Genomic DNA, 17,128 nt, shown 5'->3' on the forward strand with positions numbered 1-17,128 from the left:
TATCTCCTTAGCTTGCCAGCTTTCATTTATAAATCAAATAGTCTCCTTTGTGCTCTGAAACAACATGCTCCAATAATTTAGACAGCTAAACAGAACTTTCTGGTACAGAAATTAAAATAGCAGTGCACTCATTTCTTGCTGCAGGAAACAAATTCATGTCCTTCCTGAGGCAGCGCAATTGGTAGTTGGTTTTATGAGCTCATCCTGAACTCAAGCTGACATTTGCTGAATATTATCCTAAGTTTGGAATGAGTCATGCTTCTAGAGATAAATAATTTATTTCATCAAAATTTCGCACTCTTCAGCTCAAGATGACCAAGGGAGGGCTTATTATGAAGGATTCCAATGCCATTTATGAAGTTTACTAATGTAGGGACCACCACTGGAAACACTGCTTATCTTGGGTCGGAATTTATTTAAATACATAGGAACTGTTTAGCCGGGAAGTAAAATTTATTTTTTCTCTTCTAAGGATAATAGAAAAGCTAATAATTTCAAAATGATCTAGTTCTTACAGTTGGAAATTCCACTTTGAATAACTACAACTATTGCAGATGTAACGATGTGTATTGCTAAGGTCTTAGACACCTATAAATGTCAAATTATTTCCTGTTGCACTCAATATTAAAAATTAAAGGTATCGAGGGAAGCATATATTTCAACATATTAGTAATCAAAGCTGTTTCACTGAACTGGGTGCTCTGGGAATGGGAGCAATCCAGTACTTGTCTCATGTGGTACTGGAGGAGATAGGGGAATCAGACTGTAGCAACTGGTCCTTCACTGGTCTATTCCCAAAGAGTTTCTTGGTTTATATGAAGTAGGGTGAGCTCCCAGGAACTTCTGAAGAGTGAGGACACATCCAAGACCCATCAGAAGTCTTCCTAGATAAAGACGGAAGAAAAACTACTGGAGGACAAACATGATTGCTATGGAATGAAAAAACAAAGGCATTTGGGGAAGAGTCAGGTGATTCTACATCTTCCTGTAATGTCACTGAGCTGTATATAGCAAACTGACAACTACAGCTGTTATTGACTGAGGTTCATGCAACTCGCTTGTATTGCTCTGCCCTTTGTCTAAGTTTCAAAATACTGAATTTTACATTTATGCTTCATAATTTGCAGCATCACTGTAAGCTCCAGTAATGAAAGAAAGAATATTGCAAGCTAAGACACAGAGGGCTGTTAAAGCTGTATGAGAATTTAGACAGCATCCAATCCTATCTGACTCTTTGTAATCAATGTCTTTCCCCTTCCTTTAGGGTTAGGTGTGTTAACGTAAAAATCTAGCAATTTATTCTAGACCCAGTGGAGGTGAAAGTAAGATGATCTCTCCCTCAGGCTGAATGTTTTCCTGGGTTCTACAGGAACAGAATAACAAATAAATCATGGAGTATCTTCTAACTCAGACTGTAATTCAGTTTTCCATTCAAGCTCTTCAGTAGTGATCTGTCTTGATGCTTGACACTACTGTTCTGTTTCTTTGTAATACCATTTGTCTCTTTAAAGGCAATTCCCTTTAAAAAGTAAATACATAGTAAAAATTAATCCAACAGTGGAATGCATATTTTTTTAAAATTAGAAAAAGTGTTTGTGCTTTCAAGGTAGGTCTCTATATGTGCATGTGCTAAAGCATCTCTTTGTTTTTAATTAATCTTCAAAAATAATGAATATAGTTGACTTTGCTATAGAGGCTACTGGACAGATGTAATACATGTCAAGGTGCAAGTTTTCAATCATTTGCACAGTGAATATGCATAGAGAGTTTTTATGTAGAGATGCTGCCTGTATTTATAGCTTGAGAAGTCGACAAGTCAGATAACCCAGAACAAACCCACACAAATCATGTCCCTTAAATACTGTGTGAACTAATGCATATGCTGCCTAATTCAGTTCTGATTGCTGACGACAACTTCAGAGAGAAATAAAATATTTAATGTAGGGGTCATAGTAGTGTAGAGAAATTGCTGAAACTTTTTTAATTGTTTATTACTGAGTATGTTAAACTGACTTCAGCTTAAAAAGGTTGAAGAGTACAAATATAGTGGACCACAATGCGTATTGGAAGCTCAGAGCTCCTCTGAGGAAATGGAAAACATGATGCAAAAATGTTTTCAGAAATAAAACAGCAATATATTTGCTTTCCACATAACAGTCACCAGCTAGCCAGATGAATATCCTTATTGGGAAAAAAATCATCCAGCCAGTGCTCTTAAATATCTGCTTAGACAGAAAGGTTTGCATCTAAGTGTTATGAAAAGTATGTATGTTCCAAAACAACTCTGCGGCACCATTCTCTACCTCCATCAGCTTCCCTACCAATCAAGTAATTGCTTTCCCCCCAGTTCATTAATTTTCTACCTACCATATCACCAAATTATTGATTTCTCCCCTCACCCCCAATCAAATGCAGCTCTCCTTCAATTTCCCCATTTTCTGCTCTACAAGGGCCCGTAATTGCATGGTGTCTTTCCCATCAACTCTCACCACCACGTTGCCCGAGGCGCTCATTTTTAACAGCTGAAAACTGATAGAAGTCAGGGTGTTGCTCAACATGGTCACAGCATAAAGATAGGACTTCTTCCTCTTTCTGCCTATCAAAAGCTATTACTCCCCATAAACCTACAAAGTCAGGCTATTACTTCTGCTTACTGTTAATTGTTTCTTCAGATAAGACATACCATTTACTTGGTGTCATACTGTTCCGTATTACAAGTATGGATGCTGACTTAACAGAGTTTTACTGTGAAGGGAATTAAACTGTCAGAACATCTCCACACTTGTGCGTCATGGCACTAAGTTCTTGAGTTTAGCACGAAACAACAGAAAATCATTTTAAGAACAAATAAACCCAAAACCTCTCTTTTGTAGTAATTGCATTGTTTATGTACTGCTAAATTAATAGAAAAGGGCGGTGATTAGCAACTGAACTACAAGTGTCCCAAGATATCCTCTTTCGTACTACTGTGGGAATGGGCCAGAATCTGACAAAATTTTTGCATTTCATATCAGCTATAACAAAATGCAATCTATTCAGGGTCCTTCTCTTTGTTTCTGGAGGAGCAGAGCAGGTTTGATCTGCCTGTGTGCATGGGTGTGCATGTTTGTATTTTCACATTTTGTGGCATAAGGCATTTAAATTAGCTGATGGTTTCCGTTATAATTGTGTATTTACTCTTTTTGAGGGTTATTTCAATTCTCACTGATGTTACTGGAAGATGTTATTTGATGGTTTAATTTTAATTTTTTCTTATCATACTAGATTCTGTCTATGCACCTAATGTGTTCAAAAATTATGTAGTTAGTGGCTTCACATTGCACCTATTTTGAATAAATGAGTTCGGAATATACAAAAGCTAGCAACAGCCCCTACAGAACTGTCAGCTTCACTCAGGGCTGGTGAGCGTTCACCCTCATGCTTGTTTACAAGTAGCACTCATAGCTATAGACACTTGGATGACAAGTGGAACTTGAGAAACTCTAATGGTAGAAGTAAGGGGCCTCTGCAATGATTTGTGAATCCTCTGTGGACCTCCTGTGGTAATAAAATGAGTTGTTAAGTGGTTTATTTTAGTTAACCCAGACTATTCCTTAGGATTTTAATAACAGTGATAAAATCTCCAGTTCCATTTCTTTTCTAAATTTCTGTCTGATACCAATTAATGACCTCTGCTAATTGCATAACTTTTTATAAATTATTGGTGAACTCTAGTGTAATTTCAGTTGTAGTTTTTCTTCTGTACATGATACAATATAATATAAAAATTAATCTGACATTTCAGAGTATTTGATATAAAAGAAAATATTAAAACTGGAGAATGGATTACAGAGAAATATCTCTCCCCTGTGTCCCCTTTCCCACATTTTGTGGCGTGTTGGAGGCTTTTTTTGGTTTTGTTTCTTTTAAGACTATCATTAAAAGTCCTTTATAATAGGGAAATGTTCCCTGAGCTTCCATTCTGCACATTCCAGCTTCATTCCTCAGTTCCTCTGCTTATTATTTTGCCTATACAGGGCTTCAGCACTTTTTTCCTGTCCACCCTTCCCAACAGTTATAGTCCTACCTTACGTATTTTTTCTCATATACTTCTTTACTGTTTTCCCATTTGCTGATTTTTTTCTTTTGCTTTATCCACAGTTCTCTAGAAGTAACTGCACAAGTCAATTAGCTTGTGATTATTATGAGAAGCAAACTAGGGATGGAAGAACAATAATAAAGGGATTTCTATTTGGGTGTCTGAAAATCATAAAGCAGCACCTAGACACTCAAATGTGTAACTCACTTCATCTTTTAGTACTACCAAGGGTAAAATAAAACCAGTCCTTCTTTGTTTTCACTCCTTCAGGAGCAAATCCTTGTCTAAACTAGTCTGAATAAAAATAGTGAGTTCTTCTTGTCACAGTTGTAGCCATTGCCACCTGAAAATCGTTATAACTTGCTCAATCTTATGAATCTCTTTATGTTACTAGCTAAAGGATTGTCAACTTTTCAACCAAAAAATACCAACACTTCAAGGACAGTGGTACAATCTGCCCTCTAAACTAGATATCTCTTTTGGGATATCTGTGATAGCATGGGATAACTGTGGTACAAGAAGCCATGTCCTCTTTTTTGTGGCTTACCCTCCTTTTTCTTTTATTTAAAAAGAAATTATTCCTCCATTGCAGGTGATAATACATGGATGATTTATCCACTTCCTGAACAATGATTGTGTTTCACCTCCACGTATAGCTGGTTAATGGATTATACAGCCAGAAGTATCAGCTATGGCTACGTAGAGCAATTTTTAGACTTCAGACTTTCCTGAATTCATTCCTATTTGAATTTGAATGTATTACTACTTTTCTTTTTAGAAACAGTCTTTAAAATTTTCAAATCATGGGGATTCCATTGCCAATTATGATTAATTAAGCAGTAAAGAATCTGGCATCAGAATAAATTTTGCTACTTTCTTCAATTCTGAATTTTTCCCACTTGCTCTTCATCCTTGCATCTTGCAATTTTGTCTGCTGAAGATAATAACAACTTCTAAAATTTTTCTTACCTGTGGAAAGGTACAGGAAACAGATTCATTTTTCAGCCTTCTCTGATCTCAGCCCTCATTATTCCCTTATTAGACATAGTAGTCAAGTAATCATTTTTATAGCCAGTCTGGAAGTCCCTCCAGTTTATCAGCTGTGGATGCTAGCACCGCACTGAATATTCAGGAGCTATCACCCCTGCACCAAGCACCACGATGTTATGTTATCACTTATCTTACGTTCAGTATTCCTGTTCATACATATAATTAGACCCTCTGACTAAGCAGCACAACCCAACTCCTGTTCACTTAATTGTTCACTATAAATCTCCCTTCAGAATTTGCTTTGTCTGAGAAAAAAAAATCCCCTATTCCCGCTATTTATATGTCTAGAGGTCTGATGGCCTGTTTTCCACAGCCAAAGATCAGTCAAACACCACAGAAAGGTCTGTACCTGAGGATGTGACTTAAAAGAACAACTCAAAGCAACTCACTTGGGGTTTTTTTCCTGGCCAGCATTGCCTGCAATGGTCAGAGGCTTAGCACTCTGTACTCACTCCTGCTCTTGAAGACAAATAACTTCCTACTGAAGCAAGACCAAGAGGTCAAAAGAGCATGTATGAATACCATCTTGCTTGCAGCAAGTGGGTCTGATCATCAGATCACCTGCACCTTTAGATGTACAATACTTTAGGCATTTCAAGTGACATAATATATGTTTCAATGATTGAGAAAACACTCAGATATCTATGAATTGCAGTTATCGTTGGAGTCTTTGCCTGCAAAGAGAGCAAATAGAGCATTCATCATCCAATGCCTGTAATCCTATTTGATTTTGAGGTGGATGGGAATATGGATAAAGAGCAATTAGCCCGATGTTGTTATTTTAATTTGGACATGGTTTATTTTCTTTTCATTGACATCCATCATGCTCTAAAATAGAGGACATTTTCATCTACTGTTGCAAATATTATCTAACTACACCTATTTGTTTGGGGTTTTATTAGCCTTTCTCCATTTCTAACTTTATTTCTAACTTATTTAGAAACATTAATAATTTTCTGTCCAAGAGCAGCAAGTACAACCTGCGTTCCCTAGAAAAATTATTTACAAGGCAGAAGATCTAGAAGATGTTTTCCATCATTTTTATATTTTACATTGTGCCAGCATCAAATCGTCCACTTCAACAATGTTCACGTGAAACAGATAAACTACGGTGTGTGGGTGTGATAAATTCACATCCTCCCAAATGATGCTCTATTACGTCTTCCTCCCACAAAAACACCATTATTGAAATGACTGAGGAGAAAGAAGGTAGGAAAAAGCCTCTTGTGCTTTTCTTCATCACAGGGATATAAATCTTGGAAGCAGGCCCACTCATGGAAGTGATGTGGAGATAGCTGTCCCACAGCTTCCACATGTGTGTTGGGCAGGGGAAGGACTTTACGAGATTCTTACCAAGTACAGCCCCCAAATGTACTTCAGAAAGGTTTGTGAAACCTTTCTTGGCTCTGAGATTTAGGCTGGTTTCTTAAAGAAATGTGATTCTCTTGTCCTCCAAGGGCCTCCCCAACAAAACAGAGATGGTGAAGTACAAAAGCCCCATTAGTGTCTCATTGAGTAGAGTGAGTTCAGACCTCAAACCCCACTGACCTCACAAGGAAGAGATACTTTGCTTTTTCCTGCATCACTGGTAAAGATTTTATCAATTCAGATAACAATACAGTTAATGTGTCTTGCGTATTGCAAATGCTTTCAGCAGCATGTTTAATAAAATTGTATTTCTATTAAACATAGGCCTTGACTATAATTGAACTGAGACATCCATAAAGATACCAGTAGATAATTTAGTTGCAAAGAGCTATGTTTTGAAGCAAATAGGGATTTGTTTTCAGTAGGAAAAGCAACCTATTGATTTAGACGTGTTCTGCTAAAAGTACAAGTTTTACTGCTGTTTATTGTTTGTGAATAGGGTTGTTTGAGTACCTTTTATGTTTTATTCAAACCTCCGCTAATTATCAAAGGATGGCATTTTAAAATGTTTAGCAATTCAATGAAGTACAGAACTCACACAGTTACTTAGTTTCTTTCAAAAATATTTTCTCTGTGAAGGCTACCTTGCCTTCCTGTGGCTCAGGGTATTACAGTTCTCATTTTGTGAAGGGAAAGCTAAGTCTATGTGCAAGCTTCAAATAATTGGTTTTCTTTGGATGAAAATACAGGCTTTCATTACAAAGCCCAGATTTTTCAGAATGCTGGAGCACAGCTGGTGTTCTTTGAATGGGGGAAGTTGGTGTTTCAAATTCTTGGAACCTTCAGAACGTTTTGAGATTGATCATGTGTTTTTTCATGGTAAACTGGATTACTCAGAGGAATGCCACTAATGAGAAAGCAAGCCTGTCATCTCTCCAAGTGTGGTGTGACCTACACAGTAATGATCAGACACAACCTGATTACAATTTACTGGTTTTTATGCGTACACATACCCACAAACATCATATTATATGATATGTCTTCCCTAGCACATCTAATGAAAAGCGTACATCTTTTGCTGAGAAGCAACAGAAGTAAAGCCTATCCCCACACTTCCTTGGAGACAGATCAGTGCAGAAGAATTCACAGAGTTAAATACTGTTTACTTATCAAAAAGGAAATTCCAAAGCTGCTCTTTGTGCATGGTAATAAATTGCCCAACAGTAGCCCAACAGCATCATTTAAGACCTGTTCTTCCACAAGCCTTAGTTTTGACACAAGTTAAGCTGTAATCCTTCTAATAGGTAAAAAGAAACAAATTTCTGCTTTATAAATATTTTTTTTTTATTGAGTTTTGATTAGCAGTGAAAGGCAAAAGAACTCCTCAAGAATAGATAAATGTCTGCCCTGACAGATGGACAACTGTGCTGCATCACAGGATGAACTTCTGAGTGGTCCTCAGGATCAGAGCCAGAAACTCAATTTCAAGAACCAGTTGGAAAACTCCATGTATTGAAAATTATAATAGGCTCATCTATGACAGAAAAGAACTCTAGGGCTGAGCTAAGCATGAAGCTAAATATTAAGACCTTAAAGATTTAAAACAGGACTAATACCAATTAAGATTTGAGCACTCAGACAGGTGTTGATAGTTAAGCTTGTTGGCAGCAAACTTCCTACAGTGATTGCCTCTCTCTAGTGCATTCTGGCCTCCCACAAGATTCCATTTTCTTTCGTTCATACAGACCCAGTTTGTAGAATCATTCTTTGTTTCTTTGATGTTCTTTCCCTGTTTTTGAACTATTTCTGACATCTGCCACTCTAAATAATTATTCTTGGGCTGATATATGCCTCTGAGTTTACCTTGACGTACTGATGGAAAATTCCATAAAAAAGCAAATTTTGTTACCAGTCACAGAACAGCTTAAGTAATATAGATAATACATAAGTCATCATAAGGCATAATGAAAAGAGTGATACTGATTTTGCAATGGTGGGTGTTAGACAAGCAGTTCAGTATCTCTGTAAAATTAACTCATCAAGTATCATGCTATATTCTGAGAGAGAAATTTGGAAAACAACTTCATCTCTATAAATGTTAGCCGCTGCAGCAAAGTTCCTAGTAGGGTTTGAACTTCTTTCTCCAAGGCTTTTCCTTGCCTATTATTTTTACCATGAGACAGGCAGGTATTGGCAAGACATTTGAAAAGTTGCTCAACAGTCTTGAACTTGGAAGAAAGAGCCAACTGAAGTTCATGAGCTTGCAATCGCTAGTGTAATGCTTTTCGCCATGGGGTTCATTCTGCATCTTAAACCATATTACACTGAAGATACAGAATGATTGAAAATAGTGACTCTTATACAGGGGGGCATGCACTGAATGACAGTCGTCTGATGTGACCATTAATTGCTTGCTCCTGTAACTTGAGGTTACAGTATTCCCTTTTTCCATAGTGTGCACCTGGCCCCGACTCAAGAAATAAGAAAAAATCCAGAGCACCAGTAATAAAATGTCCAATTTTTTCCAAAGAAAGCCTCAATAAGTGATGATCTAAATTAATGAAGCTTGGTAAATATGATAAGAAAAATCACAAACCCACTGTCAAGCATGTCACATGGTCATAAAAAGAACCTGTCAGACAGAGATGAGAAAAGTCTTCAGAGACTCAGTATCAGAATTCAGGCAAAAAAATAGAATAAATGAAAAAGGTTTTAAATGGTAAGAAATTAAAGGAGCTTTGTTTTCCTGATTTTATTAATTTCTTACTGAACCAATACACTTTCTGCTAGTGTGAGAGCAAGGAAAGCTTTCTTTTCTGTATAAAAGGAGACTACTATTTCCTGAGAATTTTGATCAACTACTTGAAGAAATCGTACACACATACATGTCACAAAATTGGTTTCAGACAGTTCAGAAGTTGCTGAATATTGTTAACTTGCAAATTAAATAATTAATTATGCTAATCCCTGAAAAGAAGTGACAATAAAGTAATCACATTTCTGATCTCTACGCTGTAATTTTTTTCAACCATCCAATAGTTGAAAAAGTAATATGCATTACTAGTTTTACTTTCTGCTTTGAAACTTCATTCTCTGACAGTAAGTCAGTTTTATTGTAGCTTCTGTTCCTCACAAGCTATTAAAAATAGGCAAAATGGTTTACAAAATTAGTTTAGTTTTCAGTCAAAATTAAAATGATTCATACATAAAGCAATGGGCAGCGCACAGAAAAAGCAGAAAGGTTCCTATCAAGAAGACTTGGGGTGAGAGGTCATGTTACATGTTGATGTGCAGCCAAGTAGTAAGCAGTGTCGTATTGCCAACTTTTTCAACTTTTTTTTTTTAACATAGTTTGATGCAGACAGAGATGAAGAAGAAGTGTTCTTTGACATAAGTTCGGCAGTTGACAATAAACTATTTGCAAACAAAGAGGCTGCAGCAGGTGAGTTAATGTAAGATTTAAAGAACCACGTTTTGTACTTCATTTGATATTGGTGGGATGCCTTTTTCATATTCCTCGATTATGGATGTATGTACTGTAGCAAAGTCTTGACTGACTTCAAACATTTGCACAACCCAGGGCAAAAAAATCTCTTTACGCTTGGAAACTTCATCACTTAACATCTTGTTTATCTACAACTCACCTTAAAACAGTATGGACAGTCCACTAAACAACTATATCATTAACACAAAAACTTTATATGTTGATTGATTCCAGTTGTCAGCTACCTGTTTCAGTTCCAGATGATACTTCAGTGTTCACCAGAAAAACAGTCCTGTGAGATCAGTGATCAGACTTCCTCCCTAATAATTGGTACTAATTCTGAAACTGTGTGTGAATAGAAGTCAGGCGTTTGGGGATTTTATTTATTTATATATTTATTATTTGTGCTTCCTGAGGCTTGAATGTCTTCAAAGAAAAACCCTTTGAGGGACAAAGGACTGCAAAAGAATTGAAGCTAAAAGTCAAGGCACTGAAAGTCCGTAACATCTGTCAGAAGTATTTTGCTTGAGGGGAACAAGGAAATGTTCCTTGGTAACTTCACAACTTTTTCTTTTTACAGATAGCATCTCTGGCTGCTTTCCAAGTAGACCAGGAGGGTTATATAGGTAGATGAGGTCATAAATGTCTTATGAAGCAGCACACAAAAAGAAAAAGAAAATTCTAGGTGAAATATTTTCCTGTAAAATTTACTAGCTTTACTAAAATTAAGATTAGATATGTATAGTACAGAAAATCATGTATCTGATCTCCTCTGTTTAAGGAAAACTCACCTGCCATAAGTTGGCAGACAGGGTAGCTTCAGTTATTTGTAATCATGAACAATCATCTGGGGGCTTCCAAGGAAGGGGGAATTGTGGTGAAGCACGATGAAGTCAAGTAGTAAAGGTATATCTATCATCTCTTTTTGACAAAGGGGGGATTACTTTTTTCTACTAGCGAGATATTTGCAAGGAGCAGTGCTTCAGGCAGAAAGATTAGGTCATATTTTAAAGATTGAAAGGGGATTCCAAGCTAGCTAACCTATAAAACCCACCCATAAGGGTAGTTTTGATAATGTTCAAAATGACATAAAGATGAATTATCAAGGCGGGAGGGTGTGGGAGTGAGGTTGAGGATGTTAAAAAGTGCATGAGCTAAAAAGCCAGGTTTCTAGTGGCCAGCTTTGAGATAAGATGCACACAAGAACAAAGACTACTAGCTTTCTCTGTTAAGTGTCATGCTTACCTCTTTTGTGCTTAGCCTTATTCCTAGAGGCTTATTCCTAGAGACATTGATTACAAACCTAAAATGGCATTCCCACTGTATATCATCGAATTGACAATTACCTGTGGATTTCCTAATTAAATGAGCTAAGTACTGAATAGCAAAAGGAAAGAAGTGGCAAACAGATTGACAAAAGCGAAACAATTTGCACAAATTGGTTGTGATTCTGGATGAATTCCAGTCAGTTCCTTGAAAGTCTGAGCTACTTAATAAATTCCTCACCAAAATAGTTGGAGAGCTATGAGCTTTATCAGAAGCTGTGCCACGCCACAATCATCTGATTGGTGCCTAACCTGAGCACCAATAAGAGTAAGGAGATTTGAAATAAGACCAGATATTTAATTTCTGGAGGTTGCAATTCCAGCATTGTCTTGATCTCAGTTTTTGTCTTTTAATCTTATTAGTGGCATTGCAACATATTTTGGTTCCTGGTGGCTAATGTAAACATAGTATTTCTATTTTCATGGCTCTACATCAGTCTAATTCATATGTTATACATGTAAAATCCAGTTGTAATCAACTGTGTAATGATATATGGTGAAACAACTGAATATTTTTATAGATTAAAATACGATTTTCTCATCGTTGCTTTCTACAACATATTAAGTCTGTTGCTAAGAGCAACAACCTGTCATGAAACTCAAGTGTAAGATTGCAATAAAATTTGTATTAGAAGCTGCTTACTGAGACCACAATTAAAATGTAATCATTCTAATGCTAATCAGTCCTTCCATAAATTATTTCTGTTATATTCCACTTGAAATTTATCTTCTAAACATTTGTCTTCCCCAAGTGCTTATATGCAACATGTATTAATTGAGTTATTAGACGGTGCTTCAGAACATGTTCCATAACATAAAAAGACATTTTTATTTTATTGACCTTAAACGTGCTATTAAGAGAAGCAATATGTTTCACAGGATGCTTAGATTACTGTTGTGACAGTCAGTGTTGAACAGTGCAAATACTATAGTTGTTAAAATATGAGTATGGGCATATTTGAACCAATGAACCATATTGAATAGAACTGCTACCAGGATTTGAAATAAGTAACGGATTTAAGCAAGGATTGGAAATACATTAGCTGATTTGCCAAAACACAAATGGTCCAAGGAGCAGACTTAATTAACTCACATGATGGGGTATAGCTACCTTGTAGTGGGAAGTTAAATCAACTGCAGATAAATTTAGACAGATCAGTACAATTTAGTTTCATTGTATAAATGAATTTAGTGAACTGTGAAAAAGCAATGCTTGACATTTGTATTCCTGAAAACTTAAGGATGAACACACTCTCAGGGAAAGTGACATGCTCCCAGGCTCAGAACACTGAAATGTTTTACAGGACCAGACATTTATGGCCATGATGCCCCTGGGTTCTGGGTTGCATTTCTGCAGTAGGAATCACACACCTGCCCTTAACAACCATACCCTCTCAGCTTTCAATGACCAATCCTGTGCAATTCAGCTCAGGAACCGCAAACAATACATAAAATACAGCCTAAAATTTAAAAGTACAGCCTCGTGGTGAAGGAAGCAACTGAGCACAGCCCCACATCCCTCCTGGAGCAGGGGAGTCGTTCTCCCTGACTGTCAGACCCGGCAGGGGTAGCTCCCGTCAGCACACCGTTTTACAACCGCAGCCACCCATTAATTCGACTCGTCCCTCAGTGCTGTGTCATTGGGTCCCCTTGGGTTCCTAGCAAGACAAATCTTTATGAATGATGCCTTCAGTGTCAAGATACAAAGCCTAGCAAAAAAAGGGAATCCATTCTAGCTGATCCGCTGTTTCTTTTTTCAGCAGTCTTCTCCTCCCTGGAGAGCTGATTATTCAGTTAACAGGGATTTAATAAAAACTTCCAACGGATTTATTTTTTAATTGTGCAGTACTCTACCTAATAAAATCCTCTCTGTGTTTTCCTTAGGGAAAAAACTGGGTGCATAAAAATGACCAGGTTTCCCTTAACTCAACTTTATGCATGCTCTGAAATTGAGGAAGCATATCTTAAGTAATAAGAGTACCTTTTCAGATCAGGTGCTTGCAAGCTATTTCTTCATGGCAGTAGAGCTTTTGTGCATTTTCCTAATTCATTTTAACTGTTGAGTTTCCCCTTTTGAAATGGACACAGTTACTCAGATCGTTTGCAACAGGTTCATACAAGCACATGAAGGCTCTAAGTTAATCAAGAGTTGACATTATCTGGTGGAATGGGGCATCCCTTCAAAAGGAGTTAGGACAATTTGTACTGTAAGACTTTCCTCCTAATGGTAAACAAGTACCATTTTTTTATAGCCTAGTTCTTAGTGTCCCAACGTATCGAAGGAAAAACAACACAACTCAGAAAAGGCAATGAAACTTACTTATGATCAGCTGTTTTGTTGTCAGAGCATGAGATGTGAAGCCTGCAGATTGAAAGCAGTGGGGCTTGTTTGCTTCCAAATGCTTTAACCAATCCTCTTTTCCTTAAGCCAACATTACGTGTTTCTCCTTTGATAGCTGAACATTGCCACAAATTTTACATAAAATGTTGCTGATTGAAACTTCAGTTTAGAAAACCTGAGCTGAGTTTTGAATTATCCACTCTTTCTAACACTCTGCCCTTGGCTTTAGCCTTGTCAGTAGCTTTGCCTGCCACCAGGATTACGGACTTCCAGTACCTTGCAAAGTGGCTGTCTATCTGCTACAATTCTGCTGCCACGTGTACTAATGGTTAGTTAACAAGCCTGTTGCCCTCCCCTAGAAGACCTGTTTTAGCAAGATTTCGTCCAAACTCAGCAAAATATGCTCGTTCCAACAACAAACTGAGCTGGAGGATAGCAAATTACTCGTGCTTATTCATACTGCACCAGCGATATCATAAATACTCTTATATGTCCCCTCATTACTTTGTCTTGTCCTGGGACTAGCCATTTGCTTTAATTCATTTCTGGTAGGTTTGTCTTTAGGCAATTTGAGAAGGGCAGAGAAGTCTGTATACTGTTTGGTGATAGATGGTTATGAGTTTTCTTAGTTTTCATTGAACCAAGAAAGAAAAGACGTTTTCAATTTTCCTGGCCTTCCTTGAATATACCTTGGAAAGGAGCTACGCTTCCCCAAGGAAACTGGTGTCCTAGTTCAAGAAAAAAGGCCTTAAGATGCTTGACCATATTAAAATCGTATAACCATTATCGCTTTTATCACTTAAGATACATTATGCATGGGTATTCATTTTCAGCCTGACCTTTACATTTCAGCTTGTGGCACCACATTTCATATTAACATTTCTAGCTAAAGATACATACTGCTCTTGGTCGTTAAGTGACAGTTAATCAAATACTTGCGCACAAGTGCCTTTAAAAGTGATTGATGTGTCAAGGTAGGCCAGTGCTGGTGACGGCTGAAGCTTAGTTAAATTATATTATCAACAATGACACAATGTTGAGAGTGAGATGTCAGCTGTGTAAAATAAATCAAAAAATTAAGATTCTCTCAGCAGTTGTAAATCTGTTTCGTTGCATATATCTTTTACAGACAGGTATTTTCAAAAGACCGTAAAGTATATATGCCAGAGAACATGCTGCATATACACATGTGACATTCTACGGTAGCAAGAGTGTAATCCCTTTCTGTTCTTTTTTTGATAGCAATCTGGTAAGGTATACATGAACATTGAGAGGGCTGGGGAGCAGGGAACAAAAACACCAGCAGATGGTAGACCCAAGTATTTCCCTGGTGTCTCTTACGTAGTCCAGAGTTACATCAAAGATGAATTTGGCTGCAATTGTAATATGGATTGCAAATTAAGACACCCTGGAATCATCATCTCTACCAAGCCGTTATGGTTTTAGTCATCATGACATCCAGTTCCTCTCCTCTGTTCTCTCTCTTAGTGATGTTTAGTTCACCACCTACATAGATTATTACTATGTAAACTTTAAAAGTAAACAAAAGCAGATAATACATAAATGCATCTGGCACAAATTGAACTGCAAAATCTGTTATTGATAGTGCTTGTTACAGACAAACACCCATACAAACATCTCTAATGGTGAGAAAACAACTCAAGGTCAGCAGTAGTATTAGAACTATATATCCTCAATGCCAGTGCTTGCAGGGACATCCTACCAGGTAGAGACACCTGTAACCCAGGAGGGAGGGAGTTGTTTTCTCTTTCTCATCAGTGATCTTGTCTGACTGGGGACATGAGGGCACAAAACAAAACACACCTTATACTTCCCCTGGTGTTACCTGTTGCTCCCCACATGAAGACAGTGATTGGACCCACCTGTGGCTACTGGCTGGTTACAATTTTTAGATCTGTGTGTCATTACAGTATTTCTGTTATTCTCATTTTAATAATGCTGAGAAAAATGCTCCTATAGTCAGATGCCTATTGACATTTTAATGTGTGTTGAACACATGCAGGATTTGGTTTAGGTCTGCACCGTCTGGAGGGCACAGGAGACTGTTTCCTTCCTCATTGCCCAGGAGTGAGATAATCTGAATGGGGTGATAATGCCAGAATACGAATATGATGTCCATGCTACACCCTTCCTATGTTTATGTAGGAAAATGATCGTTTTATCCTCCCATTCTGGTTTAGCAATGACTACCCCCATACATGACTTCTTGAAATACCAAGCCCAGTTTCTGTTATCCTACACCTTCAGCAGTTCAGCTGAAGCTAAACTGTAAAGCTCAGCCAGGTCAAGGCTTCTCAGCAATCGAATTTTGTCATCCCAGGTGCAAGAGGCTGCATGACTTGCTGATCCTGCCACAGGAGGATGATGGGGAGAAGGGGCAGAGCCACACTATCGCCTTAGAAAGGGGTAGGATAGGAATGGGGACTGTTGCTGGTGGAAGCATGCTGCCTTGGTCCCCCATCAACATCACTCCAAGATCCTTATCTGCTAATCACCAATTAGTCAGTATTTCCTCTCTCTTTCCTAAACATGGTTTGTATTTTCCCCTGAGCCAAGATCCCCGTGGCAATTTTACAATTGCAAGTCATGGCACACAGAACACCCTGTCCAATAAATTTGCAGTATCTAGCTGAAAAAATTCACCATCTAGTATAACCATTCCTTATTAAGATTTGCAGTAGCTTTTATGGAGGCTTTGAAGTCTTCGTAAATGGAATACCGTTCACCCGGGTACGCTAACACATGTGAATTGTTCCTTGGATCACAGTTTTTGCATATATATGGACAATTGGAAATATTATAGCATTCCATCACATAAAGTGAAAATTTCCAATCCATTTCTGAAATCTAATTTTCTTTCCTATTTTAGGGCCAAATGAACTTGATTGCAGTCTAATTATGGATTCTGGAGATACTGTTTATACAGAATTTGACTTTGAAGACCAGGTAATTCTATGGCCTTTCTCTAGACAGTTTTCTAGTTAATGTACATGCTGTGCTATACAATTTGTCTGAACAAAGTGATGGAACTTTAAGGGTACTTAAGCCAAAGGGCTTTTTAAGTGCAATATAAGTAAATCCGTGATACACAGAGGTTGCTTTCTGGTTATGAGAAAATAATGAATATTGTTGTGGTATTAAGAGCATATGTCTTCCATTACTGTACATTGTGAGTTTCCTCCACAAATTTTAAAATGTTGGCACATGTGGCAAACAGAATTGTTGGAATGCACTGTAAGTCTACTGTATATATAAGAAGAGGGAATAAAACATTTTTCATGAGGCATGAAAGTAAGAAAAGTGTGAAATGTAATTAAAACCAATCAAACATTCTCCCCTTGAAAAAATATTTTTAAGAATAAAACAACAACAAATGCTTACAGTGTGTTGAAACCAGCCCTTTTACTGATCCCATTCTATCCCCATCTAAAAACTAAGTTTTGATAGTGTTTTCCTTGTAT

General features: G+C 37.4%; 1 protein-coding gene across 1 annotated transcript in view; it reads left to right on the plus strand.

Annotated features, from left to right (window-relative positions):
• The window catches only part of AK5 (adenylate kinase 5), a 90,995-nt gene that overhangs the window by 35,357 nt on the left and 38,510 nt on the right, over window positions 1–17,128 (plus strand). Inside the window, exons 6-7 of the mRNA XM_009884685.1 lie at window positions 9,848–9,938; window positions 16,537–16,613. Of these exons, the coding sequence (XP_009882987.1) occupies window positions 9,848–9,938; window positions 16,537–16,613 (168 nt within the window). The remainder of the gene's footprint in view (window positions 1–9,847; window positions 9,939–16,536; window positions 16,614–17,128) is intronic.

The sequence above is a fragment of the Charadrius vociferus genome, unplaced genomic scaffold, assembly GCF_000708025.1.
Source record: "Charadrius vociferus isolate BGI_N301 unplaced genomic scaffold, ASM70802v2 scaffold163, whole genome shotgun sequence".
NCBI classification, from domain to species: Eukaryota; Metazoa; Chordata; class Aves; order Charadriiformes; family Charadriidae; genus Charadrius; species Charadrius vociferus.